This window comes from Wolffia australiana, chromosome 11, assembly GCF_029677425.1.
Source record: "Wolffia australiana isolate 7733 chromosome 11, ASM2967742v1".
Lineage (NCBI taxonomy): Eukaryota > Viridiplantae > Streptophyta > Magnoliopsida > Alismatales > Araceae > Wolffia > Wolffia australiana.
The window spans coordinates 15847270-15868081 of record NC_135845.1 but is presented as its reverse complement, the minus strand read 5'-3'; the positions used below and the strand labels follow the sequence as shown (position 1 = coordinate 15868081).

Below are 20812 nucleotides of genomic sequence, written 5' to 3'. Positions count from 1 at the left end.
AACAAATAGTAAATAAGAATATATAAAGAAAAAGTGTGAGCTGGAAGTAGATTAAAAGTCATATTTAGTTCTGCCGCTGAGCAAGATAAGACAGAGCATGTCAGGCAGGTTGGCGCTGGAGTTGAAGAAGTTCCAGGCCTCCAGCATCAATCGTTTCCTTGATCCTTTGAAATGGACGATCTGGATTACAGATTTGAGTGTATTAATAATAATTACGAAAACATCCAACTTCCAAGATTAGCTGAAAATGCATGAATTGCTCGTATAATTTGTATTTTTTTTTTTGATGAAAGAGAGGAGAGATCACACAAAATCGGTAACCCTCCTGTATATTTGTAATCTTTTCATTGTTCATAACAATTGTAAGCACCCTAATCGTCATCTTGCATTCTAATCCAACGATGACAATGACGATTACGATACAGTCATCATCATTCGTATGCAGGAGGATGACAATGATGATTACGATATCATCACCGCCACTCGAGGTAGGGAGGATGATGATTAAGTTTATGAATGATGATGACTTTATTAGCCCGACGGCACTTTCATCATCGCCCACAAACATGTCCCACATATTAAAATCAAAATTATGATATCAAGAGGGAGAAAATCGAGGTTATAAATAGAAACATTTGATATAAACAGGAAATAGTACGAGAAAAGGACCTTTATATCCAGAGGCATGCCATGAAATTGGCCCGCCCCCTCTGGCGGAGTCCAATTGTAGAGAGCACAAGGCAGAAATAGAATTGATGTTCGTTGGAGATCTGCCATGAAGATCTTCGGCTTGGAAAATTCTTTGCCATCCAATGATAACAGAGATTTCATTATCCAAGCTAGTGCCAGTTGATCACCAAGCATCCGAGAGGCTCTCATATACTTGGACGTGTAAACTTCTAACACCATCTGAAGAAATAACTTCCCACTGCATGAAGAAATTTGCACAAGTTTCAGTGGTTAACAAAAACCCAGAAATTCGAAATTCTTTGCCTTAGTTTGGATTGAGACTAACCGACGGATGCCTTCGCGGGTTCCTCTGACAGCGATAAAACCAGAATTTATGGGTTGATTTTTGTTGTTCCGGAAAGTCAGTGCCACGTGGAAATTTGGGTAATCTACGAATATGTGTCCCAGATCATCAACTACAGCTATGTCAGAGTCGGTGAAGATAAAATGATTGATACGCTCTGCCCTTTCTGAAAGCTTTTTCTCCAGGAATTCCTGTGGAAACATGAAAATTGAGATAAAATGTGTATTTCTATTTATTTATGTAGAATTCAACTTATTTCAACCATCCAATTCCAAGTATTTAATTGAATGCTTCTGCCTCAAAACTCTTCAATTTTTAGAAATAACTTACAATGTAAGAAGTGATTCTTTGAAGCATCAAATTTCCTCTGGAATAATCTCCCTTAATAGGTAGAATGCTCGTGTTTTCCTTCATAATTTGAAAAGAGGCAGCCGGATCTGTCAAAATTACGACGTTGCTAGTTGGCATCGACACCTGCGCATCTCTAATTTCCCAAAAAGTTAGCAAAAGAAGAAAAAATGATGTCCAAAATCAGTAATTGCAGATACTCTCTTTACGCCAGCGTCATTGACAAATAAACATCATCCATCAAAATTTATGATAATCTATATTCATCTGACAAGCAGGAGAATATAATTTGAATTTATGGGATGGCATTTCTTCTATCCTCAAAGCGCTTTACCTGTATAAAGTCAATGTACGCGTGGAGAATCGCGATGGACCTCTCCGATTTATCATAAGAAACGTTCCCAACGGTCAACCTATCAGAGGTCTCCGTTTCAGAGCTGTTGTACAGAGTAAATACTGCAACAAAAGAGACACTTTCACAAGCATCACAGCTCTCTGATGGTATTGAACGACGAGTCTGGTTCAGGGCTTTTAATCCTGAGATACATAAGAACTTGACATTAGACGTTTAACATCGTGCCTATAGAGCAAGATTATGCATCACATAAATAATGCTGCTCAAAACGACAAAAGACAGCAGTATTTTATCAGGGGAAAAAATCCAGAAAAGTAAAATCATTCTTATTATGTTCCTGAACCTTGCAATATAAGAAGTTTTGGTTTAAAAATAACCTACCAAGTTACCTAAATTTCGGGAAAAAACAGACTAAGAATTTACAAGGTAGCCATTTTGTTAAGTTTTAATATCCCTCAATGGACAATAACTTAAATCATAGTAGATTTTAAACCATCATTTAATCCCTAGTAAAGAGATTCACCCACGATAATTACTGGGATCAAGACATTTTATCAAGTGCGGGATTTAATCTGTAGAGGCTAATTTTATTCTAAATCCAACAATGAGATAATTTAAAGTGGGCTAAAGAGGATAACACTATTTCATCTTGCCTAGATAAGGACCCAACCTTGGAGTCACAACACAAGGTTTTCTCTTGGAATTCCCATTGCTCCCAAAACTGAAGTCTTTGTTCTTAAACATGCTGAATCAAAACTCTAGCTCTCAAGCTATCACACTCTCAATGAACTCAGGTACGGGCAATTAACTCTAACATTTACATGTTCTTAAAACTAAACCATGCGCTCCCCAAAAATATCATTAAATATAGAATGAAATTCAATCAGAAGCGAACCCTGGCAGTGGAGACGATCCGAAAGCCCCTGACCGGCGGCAGGGCCAAACAAAAGATGATCGAGTTTCCTTTTGTTCCCCGCCTTGCCGCTGACCTCGTTCGAAAACGCAATTCCATTGCCAACAACTGAATTCCAACCGATCACCTTACGCCGGTGCAATTCCGATACTGAAGAACGAATCATTCAAATCAGATCTCAAGGAATACGCAACCAAATCCGACGAAATAAACGATGAAATGGAGATAATTCGAAATCCTTTCACCTGATATGAGAAGAGGAAGGAACAGAACTACAGCGACGAGCAACAGAGCTCCCATTCGCCATCTCCCCCACATTTTCAAGGATCTGGGACCGGCAGCAACGAAGATGGCAAAGAAGCTAGTTCAGACCGTTTTATAGTTCAGATAATGGGCCGGGCCGGGCTGCCAAAGCCCGATAAGATCCGGGACGGATGACGATTTGTTATTCTTTCCGTGTCCGACCGTCGTTCGTCATCCTTTATCCGTCAACCTTTTGAGGGGCTTAGGTTAGGGACAGATGACGAGTTTAGGTTAGGCACGGTGACGTAGGACGACTATGGGATGGACGATTTAGGGCGGATGACGAGGCTATGGGTAGGAATGGGTAAGGGATAAAACAATCCACAGAAATCACGGTCGATTCTCGGACTTAAAACCGATGAAATCTGGTGGTGCAGCTCCGACCCTTATCGAGGGCGGGAGTACTGTCTTCCCCCACCGCGACGATGCCTAAGCACCGAAATCAATACCTCGAATTCACGTCGCGAAGAAACACTCGAGAAAAGGAGAGAAGAAGAGGAAATCCAAGTCTAATTCTGACGGCGGTGGAAACTTCCCGAGAAAATACTGAGCGGAGAACACGTCGACACCACAGGGTTCAGGTATACCTCAGCACCGTAGTGCGTGTAGAGGCTGCAGGTAATTCTGCTCGTGGCGACGGCGCGCGTGATATCGAACGCGCTCCGGGCGTTGTCCGCCCTGGTTGACGTTATGAAGCGGGACGCCGGTCGGGCGCGACGAACTCCCGCGCGCGGCGGGCGCGCGGAGCGCACGGAGCGCTGGAGCGCCTGCGCGCTGCGCGAGTGCGCGCGGAGTGCGGCGAGCGCACCTGAGCGCAGCGCGCGCGCTTGAGGCGCCGCCGACGGCGCGCAGCGCCGCGCGACGCGGCAGCGTCGGAGGCGCACGACGGCGCGGGGATGGTACGCGATGGCGTGGCGGTCGTGGCGCAGATGACGCGCGGCTGCGCGCGGGCGCGGTGATGACGACGCGGCGGCGCGGCGGGTGGCGGCGGCGGCGGCGACGACGGTGATGACGGGGAAGGTTAGGGCAAGATGAGGGGTAGGGCAATCCTCCAAGAAGAGTTAGAAAGAAAACTCAATTCTTGAATTATGATTGCCTAATGAGTTCTTGAAACAAATGACCTGATATAGGCCTTGGAGGAAAGAGAAAATAACTAGAAAATAAGACGCAAGGGAAAACGCAGATCACGCCACGCCAAAGGCAGTTGTGGATCTGCCTTTGGCGTCGTGTCGGGACGCGGGGGGAGACGCGCGCGGGGGGGGATGTGGCGGACGACGGTTGTGGCGTGTTGACTTCTTCGTTGACTCCTGTTGACCGAGGTGGGTTGACTTCTGTTGACTTCATCTTTGGATCCGTAACGTCTGTGTTGACCCCGACTGCCTGCGGTGACGTGTCCCAGGCTGATGCATTGGCGTCCTCGCCATCACACGGATGACAACTCAGTATTTATTTAGTGTCGGACAGTCATCTGTTGTCCCATATCCGTCAACCTATTGAGGGGCTTCGATGACTGTCAGTGATGACTGATGATGACCGTGGAAGTAAAGACATGCTGTTGGATGATGATTTTGTTGGGTTCTGGTGGCCTTGAGATGGATGAACAGAACAAAACGATGCGCAGCGAAAAACGTAACTGCGAATTGAACAGCATCGATAAAAACATTAAACAACGTACCTTTACACGAATCCGATTCGTGATTTCTTTGATCCCGGAGCGAGACGAGTCGAGCTGCTCAAGTGTGCAGCCTCTAGATGTATCCACACGATCCTCGGCACGTCGGATCTCCTCCTTCTCGTAGACGAGCCCCGTTCGATCTCCGTCGGCATCGTTACGTCGTCTCGATCACATCAGGGGTGGAGAGGGGGTGTGGGGAGAGTGGAGAAGAAGGGGAAGGCCCCTGAATAATTCTGGCCTGGGTGAATTTCGTTCAGGGCCTTCCCCTATTTATACTAAGTGGGTATTTTTCATAAAAACCCACAAAACTTAAGTATATCTTCCAACGTCCAAAAGATCATTTGCGTGTGACCCTCTAGGCCCATGTATCAGTCTAGTTAACGACTCCAGCGGCCCGATAACCTTTATTGGTCTTTCAAATTAATGAACTATATCATCATATAGATTAATTAATGTCGGATCGATTTAACCCAATCGATAGGTCGAGACTCTGACACGTGGGGTGCCAAGCTACACCTCATGTCCTAGAAGATACAAAGGAGTGTGTATCGACTCACTCATGGAACCTGTTCGTCATCGGTTACCGTGTATGTATAATCCCTCATCCACTTGACGCTCCTTGGACGACTTAGGGTATGGTCAACTGTCAAACCCTAATCGATCATCTGAGTTAGTACTGATGCATTCGGAAATCATCGGAGAACTCTTCTCCGATATTTCACTGCCTTGGCCAAGGACTTCATTGCATCATCTTCCTTAAGCTGTCACCTCTTATACCGAGGGTGGACGATTCCATATTGACCACTCAATCGCCTTCGTGTACTTCTTGATGCACCCGAACTAAGACCGTTTAGAATCCCATGATTAGAGACTTGTTGGCCATAGCCAAAGTACAACCGTCCGTCCATAAGACGTCTTTGGTGTCTCAGGTCTAAGGACCACTTACACAACCGTGACGTGAATCAACCTGATTGACAGTTCGGTATAATACCATTCAGGGATTCATACGGATCAATTCAGTGAACTCTTTCCACTAAAGAGCACCCACTATCTATCCTTAGTGTCGGCACACTAATGGCTACGGGACCGGCAATATTCATCATATGAGTGAGGCTAGATAGTGCTATTCTATCCGGATACTTCGATGTCCTTCTCGTGTATCCTTTGAATAGGAATGTTTAGAACACATGCTTAAAGACGAGTGATCTCCACATTACGATCTCATCATGATTCACTAAGTCCAATCATGTATTCATGGACTTCATTATATGCATCACACGTGCACTATAATGAATGTGTTCTACTAATGAATATGGAACGAGATGCGGAATGTGTGATTGGCTTGCCGGCCACATATATTTCCATCAGATTTAAGCATAGGGACGGATGATGACTCAGTATTTGTTTAGTGTCGGACTGTCATCCGTTGTCCGTCAACCTATCGAGGGCCGTTGATGAGTGTCAGTGATGACTGATGATGACCGTGGAAGTAAAGACGTGCTGTTGGATGATGATTTAAGCTTAGGGATGAATGACGACTCAGTATTTGTTTAGTGTCGGACTGTCATCCGTTGTTCGTTGTCCATCGTCCCTCGTCCGTCAACCTATCGAGGGCCGTTGATGAGTGTCAGTGATGACTGATGATGACCGTGGAAGTAAAGACGTGCTGTTGGATGATGATTTAAGCTTAGGGATGAATGACGACTCAGTATTTGTTTAGTGTCGGACTGTCATCCGTTGTTCGTTGTCCATCGTCCCTCGTCCGTCAACCTATCGAGGGCCGTTGATGAGTGTCAGTGATGACTGATGATGACCGTGGAAGTAAAGACGTGCTGTTGGATGATGATTTAAGCTTAGGGACGAATGACGACTCAGTATTTGTTTAGTGTCGGACTGTCATCCGTTGTTCGTTGTCCGTCGTCCCTTGTCCGTCAACCTATCGAGGGCCGTTGATGAGTGTCAGTGATGACTGATGATGACCGTGGAAGTAAAGACGTGCTGTTGGATGATGATTTAAGCTTAGGGACGGATGATGACTCAGTATTTGTTTAGTGTCGGACTGTCATCCGTTGTTCGTTGTCCGTTGTCCCTTGTCCGTCAACCTATCGAGGGCCGTTGATGAGTGTTAGTGATGACTGATGATGACCGTGGAAGTAAAGACGTGCTGTTGGATGATGATTTAAGCTTAGGGACGGATGATGACTCAGTATTTGTTTAGTGTCGGACTGTCATCCGTTGTTCGTTGTCCGTTGTCCGTTGTCCGTCAACCTATCGAGGGCCGTTGATGAGTGTCAGTGATGACTGATGATGACCGTGGAAGTAAAAACATGTTGTTGGATGATGATTTAAGCTTAGGGACGAATGACGACTCAGTATTTGTTTAGTGTCAGACTGTCATCCGTTGTTCGTTGTCCGTCGTCCCTTGTCCGTCAACCTATCGAGGGCTGTTGATGAGTGTTAGTGATGACTGATGATGATCGTGGAAGTAAAGGCTTGTTGTTAGAAGATGATTTAAGGTTAGGGAGGGATGAAAATTCAGTATTCATTATGCGTCAGACCATCAGCAGTTGTTCCTTGTCCGTCAACCAGTCGAGGGGCGTTGATGATTGTCAATGATGGGTGGTTACTTATGACGACTACTGAAGCAGAGACGTGCTGTCACTAAGAGATTAGTGTGGTGTGCGAATCAGCATAATTTGAATTTTGAACCGCACATAACACACACCCCCGGAGAAACCTCATTGCATGCATCACATATGCCTGTGTGGTGCGAATGTGCAGTACTCAGATAATTTTAAAAAATAAAATAAATAATGTGCCTTTGTGGTACCACTCTCCCTCTTAAGTCTCTCTTTGTCTCTCACACACACACACTCTCTCTCTTTCCCTTGTTCTCCCTCTTCTGTCTTTCTCTCGCCCTCTCGTTCACTCTTCTCACTCTCTCTATCCCACTTGCACTTCTGTCTCTATCTCACTCGCTCCCCTGTTTCTATCTCAATTCCTCTTCTCTCTATCTCTCAATCTTGTGTGATTTTGTGTGGTGTACAATGCAAACAGAATTTATGACAACTCATATTTTGAAAATCAATAAAGTAAACTGATCTCTAAACTGAAAGTTGCATTCCATATAATCATGTAAAATCATACGTAAAAAGTAGTTTATGCTAATAACAAATCAATTGAGAAACCACAATTTCACGTAATCACGGTAGTAGGGATATGAAGAGTTGCTCTTTTGTTCACATGTTCATGAATGAATGAACACAAACATGAATAACAATTTTGGACAATAACACTAACCAAAAACCAGTGTATAAAAAGCAAGGCAAAAGGGGCATAGGTGAAAGAATTTGTGGGTGATCGAGCAAGAAATTCATATAAATGTTAGGAATTCAATTCATCTAGAGATGCATATTATGAAGTCAATTGATAATGAGAAAAATAATTAATTCTCATTCTTTTATGTTTTCACAAAGGAAATATGGAAGTCATGCCTTTTCGGCATGTAATATTTTAATATTTTGATACATGTCTCATCAGTCATAGAACTTAAAATATTTCTGTGTTGATCTGACCATGAATAGCAACAAAAAAAATTCCACATCAATTTTACCAGCTTTAAGATAGCAACTTTTATGTTATTGATGGTTGCATGAGACTTATTTGTGAGTTATATTGTACGCGGAGTAGACGATCTGCTTTTACTTTTTGCAATATACAAGGTACATCAATAATAATGTAAAACATTTCTTTTTAGATGCATAAAAATTATATGTAAACTGCCAATTTTACTCAGATTTAATTATTTCTGTCTAATGAACACATGCACAACCAAAGAACCTTGCAATATGAACATGACCACCCCTTTGTAGGTACTTGTTCACTGGCATACATGTCTTTGTGTTGCAACAAACATTTTCTCACACCCCTACAAAGTGATATAACAATAATACACTCATTTATTTCATATTAAAAGATGTTATATGCTTTTAGTCCAGATGTAGGATATTAAGTCGTAGTTAAATTTGAGTTATAAAAAAAATATTTAAATAATTTGACCTTCAATACACATGGCATGATGTCACATGGAATACATAGATTTAATTTTTCATTTAGAGAGTGCCGTTTATGCCAGTAAAATTCTAAGAAAATATTTTTAAAGAAATCGACTTGCTAATATACCATACCAATTGTTTGGAGAAATAAAAATATTACAAATGCAATCCACATTACTATGTTAATGTTTAATACAGGCTGATGATTAGGGTTGAAGTTGAGGACTTGACCTGGGGGGGTAGTAGGTATACTATGGAGCATCTTTTGTTTCACCAGGATGAAGAAGATGTAATAGTAATATACTGTTGTCAGTGAATATAATATGCCTATGGCAAATCATCTTTGTCCTATCTCTTCTATGTCAGTGAATATAATACGACATGACACTTTTAACCACAACATTAAAATATCATACTACAAATGATAATGACTATAAGGATGGATATGACACTGATGATGACAATGACAATGACGATGATGGTGATGATGATGACTCTGAGGATGACAATGTAATGATCTATTCCCACTAGTAAGCCATTAGGGGCATTCTCGTCTTTACATTATCCTCTTGCATTTCACTTTAAATATGTAGCCCTCCTCGGTGGAAGGCAGGTCTTCGGATTACTAGTAGTGTCTCCCCTTTGGTAGCTATTGTCTCCCTCGACGACGTTCACTCCGTTGGGTCATCTCTCCTCTGGTGACATCTATGATAACTTACAAATTAACATGATTAATTGATGAATTTTACATTATATTTATGTGTTTTAATGACCATATTTGCATGTTATCATATAAAAATGAAGATAAATGACTTACACTTTAATTTTACAATTATTTCTATTTTTTATCATTTTTTACATGGTATTTAACCTCATTTCAGTGAAGAAATATTTTTACAGGGCCTTAAATACTTGGCCAAAGGTTGTTAAGGGCTTTCCTAATTTTTCTGGAATTTTTCCATATTTTCATATAATTTTCTGACCAATATTTAGTTAAGAAATGATTTTTTAATATTTAAATAATACATATTCTATTTATTTGGCATTTTATAATATATTTATATATATATATATCAAGGGGCATCCACATCATTCGCCCAAAATTCGGGCGAATAAGTGGATGAATATTATTTAAATAAGATTAAGAGAGAGAAAAAAAGAGCATTATTGGCTCACTATGGCATCGCGAATCGCGATGCCATAATGAGTGAATGATTGCTCTAAAGACAGCATGGCACGGGCGGCGACGTAAAGGCAAGAATTTATGTTTTTTTAGTTACTTTTTGTGCAATAAATGCACGTAGAGAATCGATCTCTGCGTGCATTTATTAAATGATTATCTACCTCGTACTGAGTCGGTAAGTCATGTGAATTAAATGCACGCGGCAACCAACACTGCATGCGTGTTATTTAACGCACACAGCCGTTGATTGGCCGCGTGCATTAAATGCACGCGGAATTCAACGCTGACGAAGGCGACGTGGAGCATTTCTAGCCACTTAAACGCAGCAGTCATTTTCAAATGATTGCGTGCTGCGGATGCGGACAACTATGTGTTAGAACGTGATATGAGAAGGGGGAAAATGAGAAAAGGCGACAACCAATCAGAAAGGGCATTTTTTGAGATATTTTGAAGAGAGATAAACGATCCAACGTCCATAATTAATCCTCAGTAAAACCTTGATATCTTGAGATCTAGATGTCCGATTGGGCTGAAATTTGGAGAGCATGTTTGTCTTTTCTCCCTCTACAATCCAGATGGTTGGATCTTTTAATAAAGGTCTGGAAAGGGGTGAAATTTACTTTTTGAAGCTCTCCCCAAGGATTTGACCAGGAAGGGCACAAGAGTTGCTTTGGAAGTCGACAATTCTTGATTCTGCATTCAAATTTATAAGTTTATGATTTGTATTTTAAACTTCTTCTTGAGAGATTCTAAAATGCCTTAGCATGGGCGAGATGTACATGCCCTAGAAGTTGTTTAGAATGAAATTAGCATAGTGTTTTGAGCCTGATTTGAGATCTGATTTTTAATCTTTAGTTTTAAATATATTTGGAACATTTCTGCATTTTTAGAATTTTAATTTTAGGTCGGATTTCACCTTTTCCCCAAATTCTTCACTTTCTCTCTCTGCGTTAATTTGTCTAGTTATTCTAGCTAGATTTCAACTTTTATTGTTTGGAAATTTAATTCAATATATAAAAACTTAAATATAAAATTTCACAACAAAATTCGTCCATCTTGAAGTCCAATTTCAAAATTCCCTTTTTGATTATTATTACCCAATTTTAATTCATAAAAAATCTTTTCAAATTTAAAATAATTGAGAAATTATTAATCCGAATTAATTTGATATGATAATTAAATTATCATATCTTGAGTATTTTGACCGAAATATCTAAAATCAAAATTAAGTTTTTACTTAATTTTGATTAATTAAAACATTATTAAGTATAATTAAGGTTTATTAATTTCAAAATTAATTCATCCTTGAATTAATTCATTAAAAATTAGATAAAAATTATTACTTGCTGCCTCCCTGTGGTTCGACCCCTTGCTTGCTCTGTACTCTGTATTTAGTGATTAAGGGTATTTATAAATTTTATTGCATAAGTCTAAACGCAAAATCAACGACATATTTACACATCATCTTTAGGCTTATCAGTCTACTGCGCCATTCCTTCGCTGCCCATGCCCCCTCGGCGTCGTCAACTCCACTAGGATCAGCTCCCTCCTTTTCCCTAATGATGCGATCCGCTGTTAGGAGTGTATCAGGTGATGACAATGACGATGACAATGAGGATGACAATGGCGATGAAGACAATGTAGATGTTGACAATGTAGACGATGATGGTGTTGATGATGGCGATGACTATGACGACGACGATGGCGATGACAATGATGATGAAGATGATTATGATGAGGACGATGCCGATGGTGATGACGATGACAATGACGATGGCGATGACAATGATGATGATGATGACAATGACGATGAAGATGATTATGACGATGGTGTGACAATGATGATGATGATGATAATACTGATGAAGATGCTTATGACGAGGATGATGGTGATGGTGATGACGATTGCGATGGTGATGACAATGACAATGAAGATGATTATGATGAGGATTATGGTGATGGTGATGATGATTGCAATGGTGATGACGATTGCGATGGTGATGACAATGACAATGAAGATGATTATGATGAGGATTATGGTGATGGTGATGATGATTGCAATGGTGATGACGATTGCGATGGTGATGACAATGACAATGAAGATGATTATGATGAGGATTATGGTGATGGTGATGATGATTGCAATGGTGATGACAATGACAATGGTGATGACGATTGTGATGGTGATGACAATGACAATGAAGATGATTATGATGAGGACGATGATTATGATGAGGACAATGGTGATGATAATGATGATGATGATGACAATGACGATGAAGATGATTCTGACGAGGACGATGGTGATGGTGATGATGATTGTGATGGTGATGACAATGATGATGCTGATGGTGATGACGATTACGATGGTGATGACTATGGTGATGATGATGACGATAAATATGATAACGATGACAATGGTGACGATGATGACAATGAAAATGATAACGATGATGATGGTGATGACGATGACAATGAAGATGATAACAATGACGATGGTGATGACGATGACGATGGTGATGACAATGACGATGATGATGATAACGATAAGGATTATGGCAATGACGATGACGATGGCGACGAGGACGACAAATTTTGTGGTAGACCACAAAAAGTAACTATACTCCAAGACCGGGCCGGGCAAGAACGTTAAAAGCCCGTTAACCAGGATGAAATTTCAACGGTTTTACCTTTCTTTTGAACCTCCGTAAGAAGAAGAGAGGGGGGGGCCCGAGAGATGCCAGCGGAGAGGGATACCACTCAACCAAAGCTACTCCTGCACAAGCCCTCGCCAGGTCCCAATCGATCTCAAACTCTTCCGCGATTGTTCAATCGATCCATTTCTGGGTTTTCTTGACGATTTTTTCGCATTTTTCGCGCCCGTTTTGCTCATTTTCTGTAGTTCTTGCGCTTCCCCGCAGCCGAAGTTAAGAAATTTAAGGCCAAGGGAGAGATTTCGGGGTTTGCTCGGCCCATGGATTCGTCATCTTCATCGCCCTCTTCTGCCGCGGAGTTGGCGCCGAAGAAAACTTTCCTTCGCCGCGTCTTCCCTTTTCTCTTGGCCGTCAACTTTGCCGTCGGGGGTATGTTTTTCTGATCTCATACTCGTCCTCTTTACATTTTTTGCCGTATTTTTTGCTGTATTTATGCTCCCAGCTGAGTTTCTCCGGGTATAGGTGAGAAGAACTTGAATTTCTGCTCTGTATTACTGATTTTTATTAATCAAGTCTGAGAAAAGCAACACAGCTCCGCTGATTATCCCCCCAGAATTATGATTGACGTCGTTGTTGCTTTTTTTAGTTTAGAACTTCTATATATATCGATAAATATGAAAGTAGATCGCTTATTTGCACGGAAAGTTTCTGAAATGTGGAAGTAGATCGTGCCCCCTTCGTACATTATTTTTCCATTGAGTTGTTTTAGTTAAACTTAGAAGCAAATCAATAAATTGTACCATCAAAGCAATGCTGTAGTGTATATCTTTGCTCAGCTTCTTAAGCTCGGCTCAATTCTGATTGTGATTTTTTTTCCTGTTATTTCCACTATTATGTTTCATATGATAATTCTAATTGTGTGGACTGAATGTTTGAATTTAGGTTTTTGTGTGTACTGAAGGTTTGGCTTTACGTAGCAAAGTAAATGAATCTGAATCTTGATGTTATAAAATCAATGAACGTTACAAATTTAATTGAAAGCTGCAATGTCAATAAATAAGGCTCTTCACTGACGAAGTTCATTCATCTTCATCTTCATGGTAACTGGACAGCCTCTATTTACATGAAAGTTGAAGAGATTACAGACTTTATCCAATTCAATAAAAATGAAATGGATTTGGGTCTAGTAGCTACCAATCTGAGTTTAATTTCCTTGTGATCAGCTTGAGATGTTTATGGGTTTTTTCGTGGTGTAGATCAGATGCCCTTTTTATCTCATTTCTTCAGTTTTTCAGCCTATGTGCTTCTAAGGACTACACAGAAGCAATCTGATGAAAAAGAAGAAGAAGCCCCAGTCAAAGAGAAAGAGACAGTTCCCTTGACCACTGTTGAAACTTCCAAGCCTGAAGCTTCCCAGCAACAATCCATCCTTACCCAAATAGTACCCAAAGTCGCTCTGCCGCCCATTGCCGTAAGCGAGCAGCGAGAACTCTTTAAATGGATACTAGAGGAGAAGAGGAGGGTCAAGCCGTCGAGCCCCGCAGAGAAGAACAAGCTTAATGAAGAGAAAGCCCTTCTTAAAGAGTTCATCCGGGCAGAATCTGTTCCAAGCATCTGAACAAGTAATCTTTTTTTTTTCTGAAGTTAATGTACTTTCTATTTTCGTCATGTTATTTCTTTTGTTTTATGATATTGTGGGTACTTTTTTCTCTTATTTTTTGTACATTTCTGTTTATGCACTTCAACATCTTCTGTGTGGCCTGGTTGATTCTCAAAAGTGAGTGAGCTAGTGCAACTTCTAGGACGAAGCATTGAAAGGTACACTTTATTGAATATGCAAGTCTCTTAAATAAGCCATTAATTTTGACTTAATTGGGTTTTCTTCTGTCCCTTAAAAAATGAATCTGAGAATCTATACATATGAGAGTAATAAGTACAAAAGAAGGGAAAATTCAGACTGTTGTTCACACTCCTTGGCAACAAGGTAAACATATGTTTAACCACTTACTATTGACATTACAATGCATTTCAATTTGTTTAGTGGAATGAGTTATTCCATCTTATTAAATGACACTTAGTATTGATTGACTGAAGGTAGTTGATATCTCAGAGAGCATAACTCATTTTTTTGTTATTTTTTTGGGAAATTGATAAATATGTTATGTAAAAAACTCAACTTACATGATAATTTCTATGTATTCGTTTTGATTCAATCTAGGTTCTCCATCTAAGATTATGTGATCGAATTGGATGGGGTCAAAATCAGGCAGATATAATTAATCCGGCATACCCATTAATTGGATTTAAAATTTATTTTCATTAATCCCAAATAGGCCTTCATACAAAATGTGTAATATGTTGTATATATTAATATAAATCACATATAGTTTAAACACGTACCTTTTATACACATCATGGTTACAGATTTTATTAAGACCATACTAGAAGCAATTCTATATCAATAAAATTCCAGTAGAATGAAATAATTGGGGTTAATAATAAAATATTAATGACATAAATTAAAGTGTCTTTAAGCTTGGAATATAAACTAGATTCTTGGCTTTGGCAGTGGTAGTATAGACAGAGAGGGGGTGAAGGAGGAATAGATATACTTAGTGAGATAGGGTAAATCTAGGAATATATACTAGATTCTTGGCTTTGGTTGCCACTAATAAGCGACAATGTCAGTGGAAGTATAGATAGAGACGGGGTGAGGGAGGAATGGATATGTATAGTGAGATAGGATAAATCTAAGAATATATACTAGATTCTTGGCTTTGGTTGCCACTAATAACGACAATGGCAGTGGCAGTATAGATAGAGACGGGGTGAGGGAGGAATGGAAACATATAGTGAAAAAGGTTTATACTATTTTATCTATCCATATATTCCATTGACCCTAGGTGACAAAGACCAAATTGATTCTTTAATGATACACCTGATAAATCAACTGATTAGGTTCATCCGAGTTAGCCTGGGAATGATCATATGAAAATCTAGTTTAATTACTTGATTTTACCATTTGATCATAACAATACAGATCATAATGAAGACAAACCCACCCCCATCCTGAATTTTCCTTTTACAATATCTCTTTACACACAAAAAATTGATCTATTAAACTAAGAGGGACTATGATTAAATGGTCATGTATGCACAAGATCAGTATAGGTTTAATGTGAGAATGGTGATAAACCAAGATGAGTTGAAAAAAAATGGAGACTAGTAATATGACATTCATGAAAAGTGATCAAGACTAATACATTTTTTATTAATAATGGATGTATTATATTTTTGCAAATTTTCAGATGTGTTACATATTATATTTAAGCAATTATTTCCACCTAGAATGTGTTTATATGCCATTGTGCTAAGTTATCAATATTAATTTTATTTATGATACTATAATTAATTCAATTATTTGGCAAGAGGGATATTAAAAACTCAATATGGTTTATATTGTTAAAAATATCAAATAAAGGACGAGATGTGGTGACAAAAAACATTGTCAAACTTGACCTAGATTTTTATCAATGCCTTGTTAGAGAGTCTTGTGTTGAATGATGGAGAGTTGGGAAGCAGTTTGTTGTAGGGTTTAGAAAGGTCTCATGAAGAGTTATAGCTGGACTTGGGAGGAGTCAAAGAATTGAATTGGGTAATGCCACATTTTTTTAATATAATTCTTGTTACTGGGAAGGGGTCCACTGAGATCAGATGGCACACCCAGAGGAAGAAGGGGTGCTGTTGAGGAAACAATGACATCAGAGACAAAAGCCAACGCACAGGGTATAGGGAGTGACAATGGTATCTTGCAAAGTCTACCTGAGGAAATGGCTTGTAAACATCTACCACCGGGTAGATGTCACACAAAGTGATGTGTGTCATGTGTGTTACAGATTCTAGTATGTAAATTTTATGATCATCCAGCATTTGCTAAGAATATTTTGGAGTTTTTTAAAATCCTACAAGGTCAGATGTATGAGGATTATGTCCTTCACCCTTGGTTAAAAACTCTGATCAAATAAGTAAAGTAAGGTGAGAGATTGAATACAACTCTTCAACTCTTCTTGAAGTTCTTGTCAATCTTCTCACCATGATGACTCTCTTATTCGATGGTTGGAGAAAACTCATAGGGAAGAAAATGGGGCACATAGCTCTGGCTAGCATGTGTGCTTAAAATGGGTGTCCCTCCCCAATTTATATTTTACTTAAGATTTTTCACAAAACCTATGAAGTAAAATAAATCCACCAATGCCCTTGGGATCTTATGCATGTGACCCTCTAGGTCCCTATATCATTTTAACTAATAAATTTAATGGCCCAATAACAACTAGTAGCCAACCGTATTAATTAGCTGTATCAATATATAGATTAATTAACTAAGGAGCAATTTAACCCAATCAATACAGTATGTTTTTGGCCTGTAGGTTCCAAGCTATGCCTCATGCTCTAGACGATATAGAGTAGTGTTCCAATTCTCTCAAGGAACCTTTATTACCATCGGTTACCATACATGTATAATCCTTCATCCATGCGAGACGCCCAAATAAGTTAGAGTATGTTTAATTCTCAAACCCTAATTTGTCATTCGATTAGTACTAATGTGTAACAGGGATTATTTGAGAATGCCTTCTCTAATACTGTCACTACATTGGCTAGGGATTAAGCTAGATTGTCTTCCTTGAGTCAATCTCCTTTTATACTGAGGGCGGATGATTAAATCTTGACCATTCAATGATCTCTATGTGCTTCTTACTATATCCGAGCTAAGACTTGTTTAAATCCCATGGTTAGAGACTCGTAGGCCGTAGTCAAAATATAGTTGTCCATCTACGAGATGTCTTTGGTGTCTCAAGTCAATGGATCACTTATACAAACATGACATGAATCAATGTGATTGACATTTAGGTATAATACCATTCAGGGATTCATAAAGATCAATTCAATGAACTCTTTCTCTGCAGAGCACCTTCCATCTATCCTTAGTGTCTCCACACTGACTACGACATGGTCAACTATACTTATCGTAAAAGTAGGATCAGATAATGATATTTCATCTGACTAATTCAATGACAATCTTGACTATCCATCAACTACAAATATTGATAAGACATGTTTAAAGAATAATGATCATTAAAGTGTGATCTCATCATAATTCATTAGGTCATTGCATGTATCCATGGACTTCCTTATTAACGTTGCACGCTAATAATGAAGAAGAAATATTTCATTCATAGAGCTTTAATATACCATGATATTGTGATTGGCTTGATGAACACACAATATATACAGCAGTTCGGGTACAACTCATGTAGGCGAAGGAGTGGGTCTTTCAATCTCAGTGAATATGAGAGTGAACATTAGCTATGATGGTGCATACATTATGGGCAGCCATCTGCTTGTAAGGGACTACATACTAGGGTGCTACTAAAGATATCCGTATTCATTATTAGATATCATGATATATGTTATCTTTTAAAGTCCAAAAATGTGTATGATACCTATACTGGATAACGATTCCAGGGGAAAATAGATAACAATAGTGGATACAGTTGAACATATAACAATATCAAGTACTAACATCGTTAAGCTGGACAACAATAATGATTAGAAAACGATAAAGGTTTTGATAATAGATATTTTTAAGCCTCTCTCTCTCACTCTCCCTCTTTATCGCTCATTCTCCCTCCTTCTTTCTGACTCTCTCCGAGTCTCTCTTTCTCTCCTTCCCGTCCTCTCTCTCTCCCTCCTCAATCTTTCTCCCTCTCTATCGCTCTCACACACACACTCTCTCTCTCTTTATGGATCTCTCTATCTCTCTCACATTCTCCAGGTCCCTCTCTCTTGCACTCCCTCCCTCTTGCTCATTCTCGTGTGCACTCCTCTCTATCTCTCCCTCCCTATCTATTACTCTCTCTCTTTTTCTTTCGCCTTCCTGCTCTCTCTTGCTCTCCCTCCCGCAACTTTTGTATCTTGCTCATCTATCTGCCTCTGATGGTCACTTCTCTCACTTCTCCCACTCTCTCCCTCCCTCTCTCTCTTTGTATAGAGACATATCATATTATTTTTACTATTTGATGTCTAATAGCCATTCATGATATCGTATGTCAAAACCAAAAAAACCTCCAAAGTTAAGGAACACTCCTAGATTACAGATACAATAATAGATAACATAAGAAAAAAATTGTTATCATTATCTGATGTGGAGAAAAGATAATGAATATAAAATTATTGATAATGTATGAGAGCCAAACGAAACAGCTTCCGAAGTTGTTATCGGACATCCATTTGTGTATTCATTATCTCAAAGGTAGTGTTGTACTACATACTACACTTGCATCTTTGTTTGAGAATGCACAGATGTGGGTTGTGGCTGTGGCTATCTTCAGGCAGCATGTAATGAATGTCTCTACATGTTTTGGTTGTGGATATGTTGGCAACAACAATGGAGAGTGGTAGAAAGCTGCGTGAATGTAATTTTGAATGCAGAGATGGTAGGAAAAGTGATTTAGGCAGGAGGTCAAGTCTTTAAACTACTAAGGGAGGAGTATAAAACCTAGTTTTCAATAAAAAAATGAGGTGTGCAGTCCACCATTGATGTCAATATTAGGGTGAGTCGTGCTGAAACTCTTTAGCTCTTATAGAAACTAATGACCTCCTCATACACTTCATTCTATTCAGAACATACACAAGATTGGGAATTGAAATTAGTGTTTCACTTTGGGCCAACCTTTTTTATAAGCATGATAGAACTAAAATGTGGCATGCAATCATACACCTTTTAAGTCATCTTGGGATCATTTCATGTGTATTATCTTCAATTTTACAAGAATTTTGCATTTCATCCATTAAATAGAGCAAGTGACAAAAAATGCATTTCAATATCATTTTTATGTATGGTCTACATACTCAAGAATTTCTTAGTTAAAATATGTTTAAGACATAGTTAATTCTCAGGATATCAATGCTCTATCTAGTATGTCATTCTATATATTTTTAGTGAAGAAGATGAAGTTGAAGAAAGAAATAAAAGAGAGAATTATTGAAGAAGAAATAAAGGAGAATAAAACAATAATAAAATTGATTATGTGACCAGCTAAGGGCCAACCAAGAGAGCAGTGGTGCCCACAAGCTGGCCATAGAGGCAGGTGAGCGTGTCTCTATGGCCAGCAGCAACATGCAGCACCCAGCCCGCGTGTAGCCAGAAAGGAGCAGCACCCAGCAGCAACATGCAGCCGACCACCAAAGATGCACCAATGGAGACCACCATAGGCCCACATAAATGGAGGAACCCAGCATGCTAAAAGTTACGACGTTTTAATTCAATATAGGAGATATGCGCAAAATTTTATAGGGTTTCATATTTTAAATATTTCCAATATAAAATCTACATTTCATAGTTTATTTTAGCACTACAGCGGGCCGGACCGAGAAGCAACATGATTGATCGCGGCCTGTTTGGGCCGCACTCTTATGAAATGGTAAAAGAAACTGCCATGATCGGGCTTCGAGCTGATACTGCCCGAAGCCTGTGTCATCTATGGCTTATTTTAAATAGCAGGATATGATCTCATCCATCCAATATTATTAAAGAAGATCGGATAGTGAGATATATCTAGTCCTATTTAATCCATTTTTATTTTTTTTAGGCCTTCCTATTGGCTGGTGAAGATGATGAGGACAACTAGACCCTGCGAAGAGTGAATCATGACCGAGGAAAGTGCTGACGGGGCGGCTGACAAGGCGCTGACAAGGCGCTGACATGGCGAAGTCAGGGTTACACTATAAGAAGAGTCCATGGCTGTGATTTAATCGCAGTTGTTGAGCATATCATAAGGAGGATAAGACGGGCTGGGCCAGTTTCATCCATCCCCGCCCTTGGCCATCGATGACGCTGCCAGAGGCGATTTTTGGCTGGCAAGGGGGGACCGCAGGCCATCCAACAGCCTGGGAGGACCCCTAGGGCCGTCCCCTCCGTGGGACGGCCTGGGAGGTCCCTCCCAAGTCGTTAAAGGGGGTCCGAAAGCCCCTAATTCTATCATCTTTCGACTATGACTCCATAGGTAGCGAGAGACCCTTCCCACGGCGGCGAGCGCAGCAGGAGGGTCGTGACAACCTCCTGCTTGCTCAAGAAGCTCCAGATGGTGCCGAGAGAATTCAGAACGTCCCTGGATTCACACCCGGACGGAGGAGAACAACGAGGGAAACCATAAACCGAAGCTAGGCGGTGACAATCAGCGCTGCCCCTCTCGTCTTTGAATTAGGGTGATTCTGGTATATTCATGAATCTCTA

General features: G+C 39.8%; 2 protein-coding genes across 2 annotated transcripts; one reads left to right on the top strand and one right to left on the bottom strand.

The window, feature by feature from the left end:
- Positions 1-2988, bottom strand: LOC144709765 (polyphosphatidylinositol phosphatase). The gene is made up of 7 exons (XM_078583403.1): positions 2895-2988; positions 2632-2799; positions 1716-1918; positions 1364-1507; positions 1016-1224; positions 670-928; positions 1-180 (listed from the first exon to the last, which is right to left on the bottom strand). Exons 1-7 carry the CDS (start codon positions 2965-2967, stop codon positions 52-54), a joined length of 1185 nt encoding a protein of 394 aa, XP_078439529.1. The 5' UTR covers positions 2968-2988; the 3' UTR covers positions 1-51.
- Positions 2989-12534: 9546 nt separating this feature from the next.
- On the top strand, positions 12535-14258 carry LOC144709738 (uncharacterized). Its single transcript, XM_078583361.1, has 3 exons — positions 12535-12660; positions 12787-12948; positions 13815-14258. Exons 1-3 carry the CDS (start codon positions 12603-12605, stop codon positions 14135-14137), a joined length of 543 nt encoding a protein of 180 aa, XP_078439487.1. The 5' UTR covers positions 12535-12602; the 3' UTR covers positions 14138-14258.
- Positions 14259-20812: the final 6554 nt, after the last annotated feature.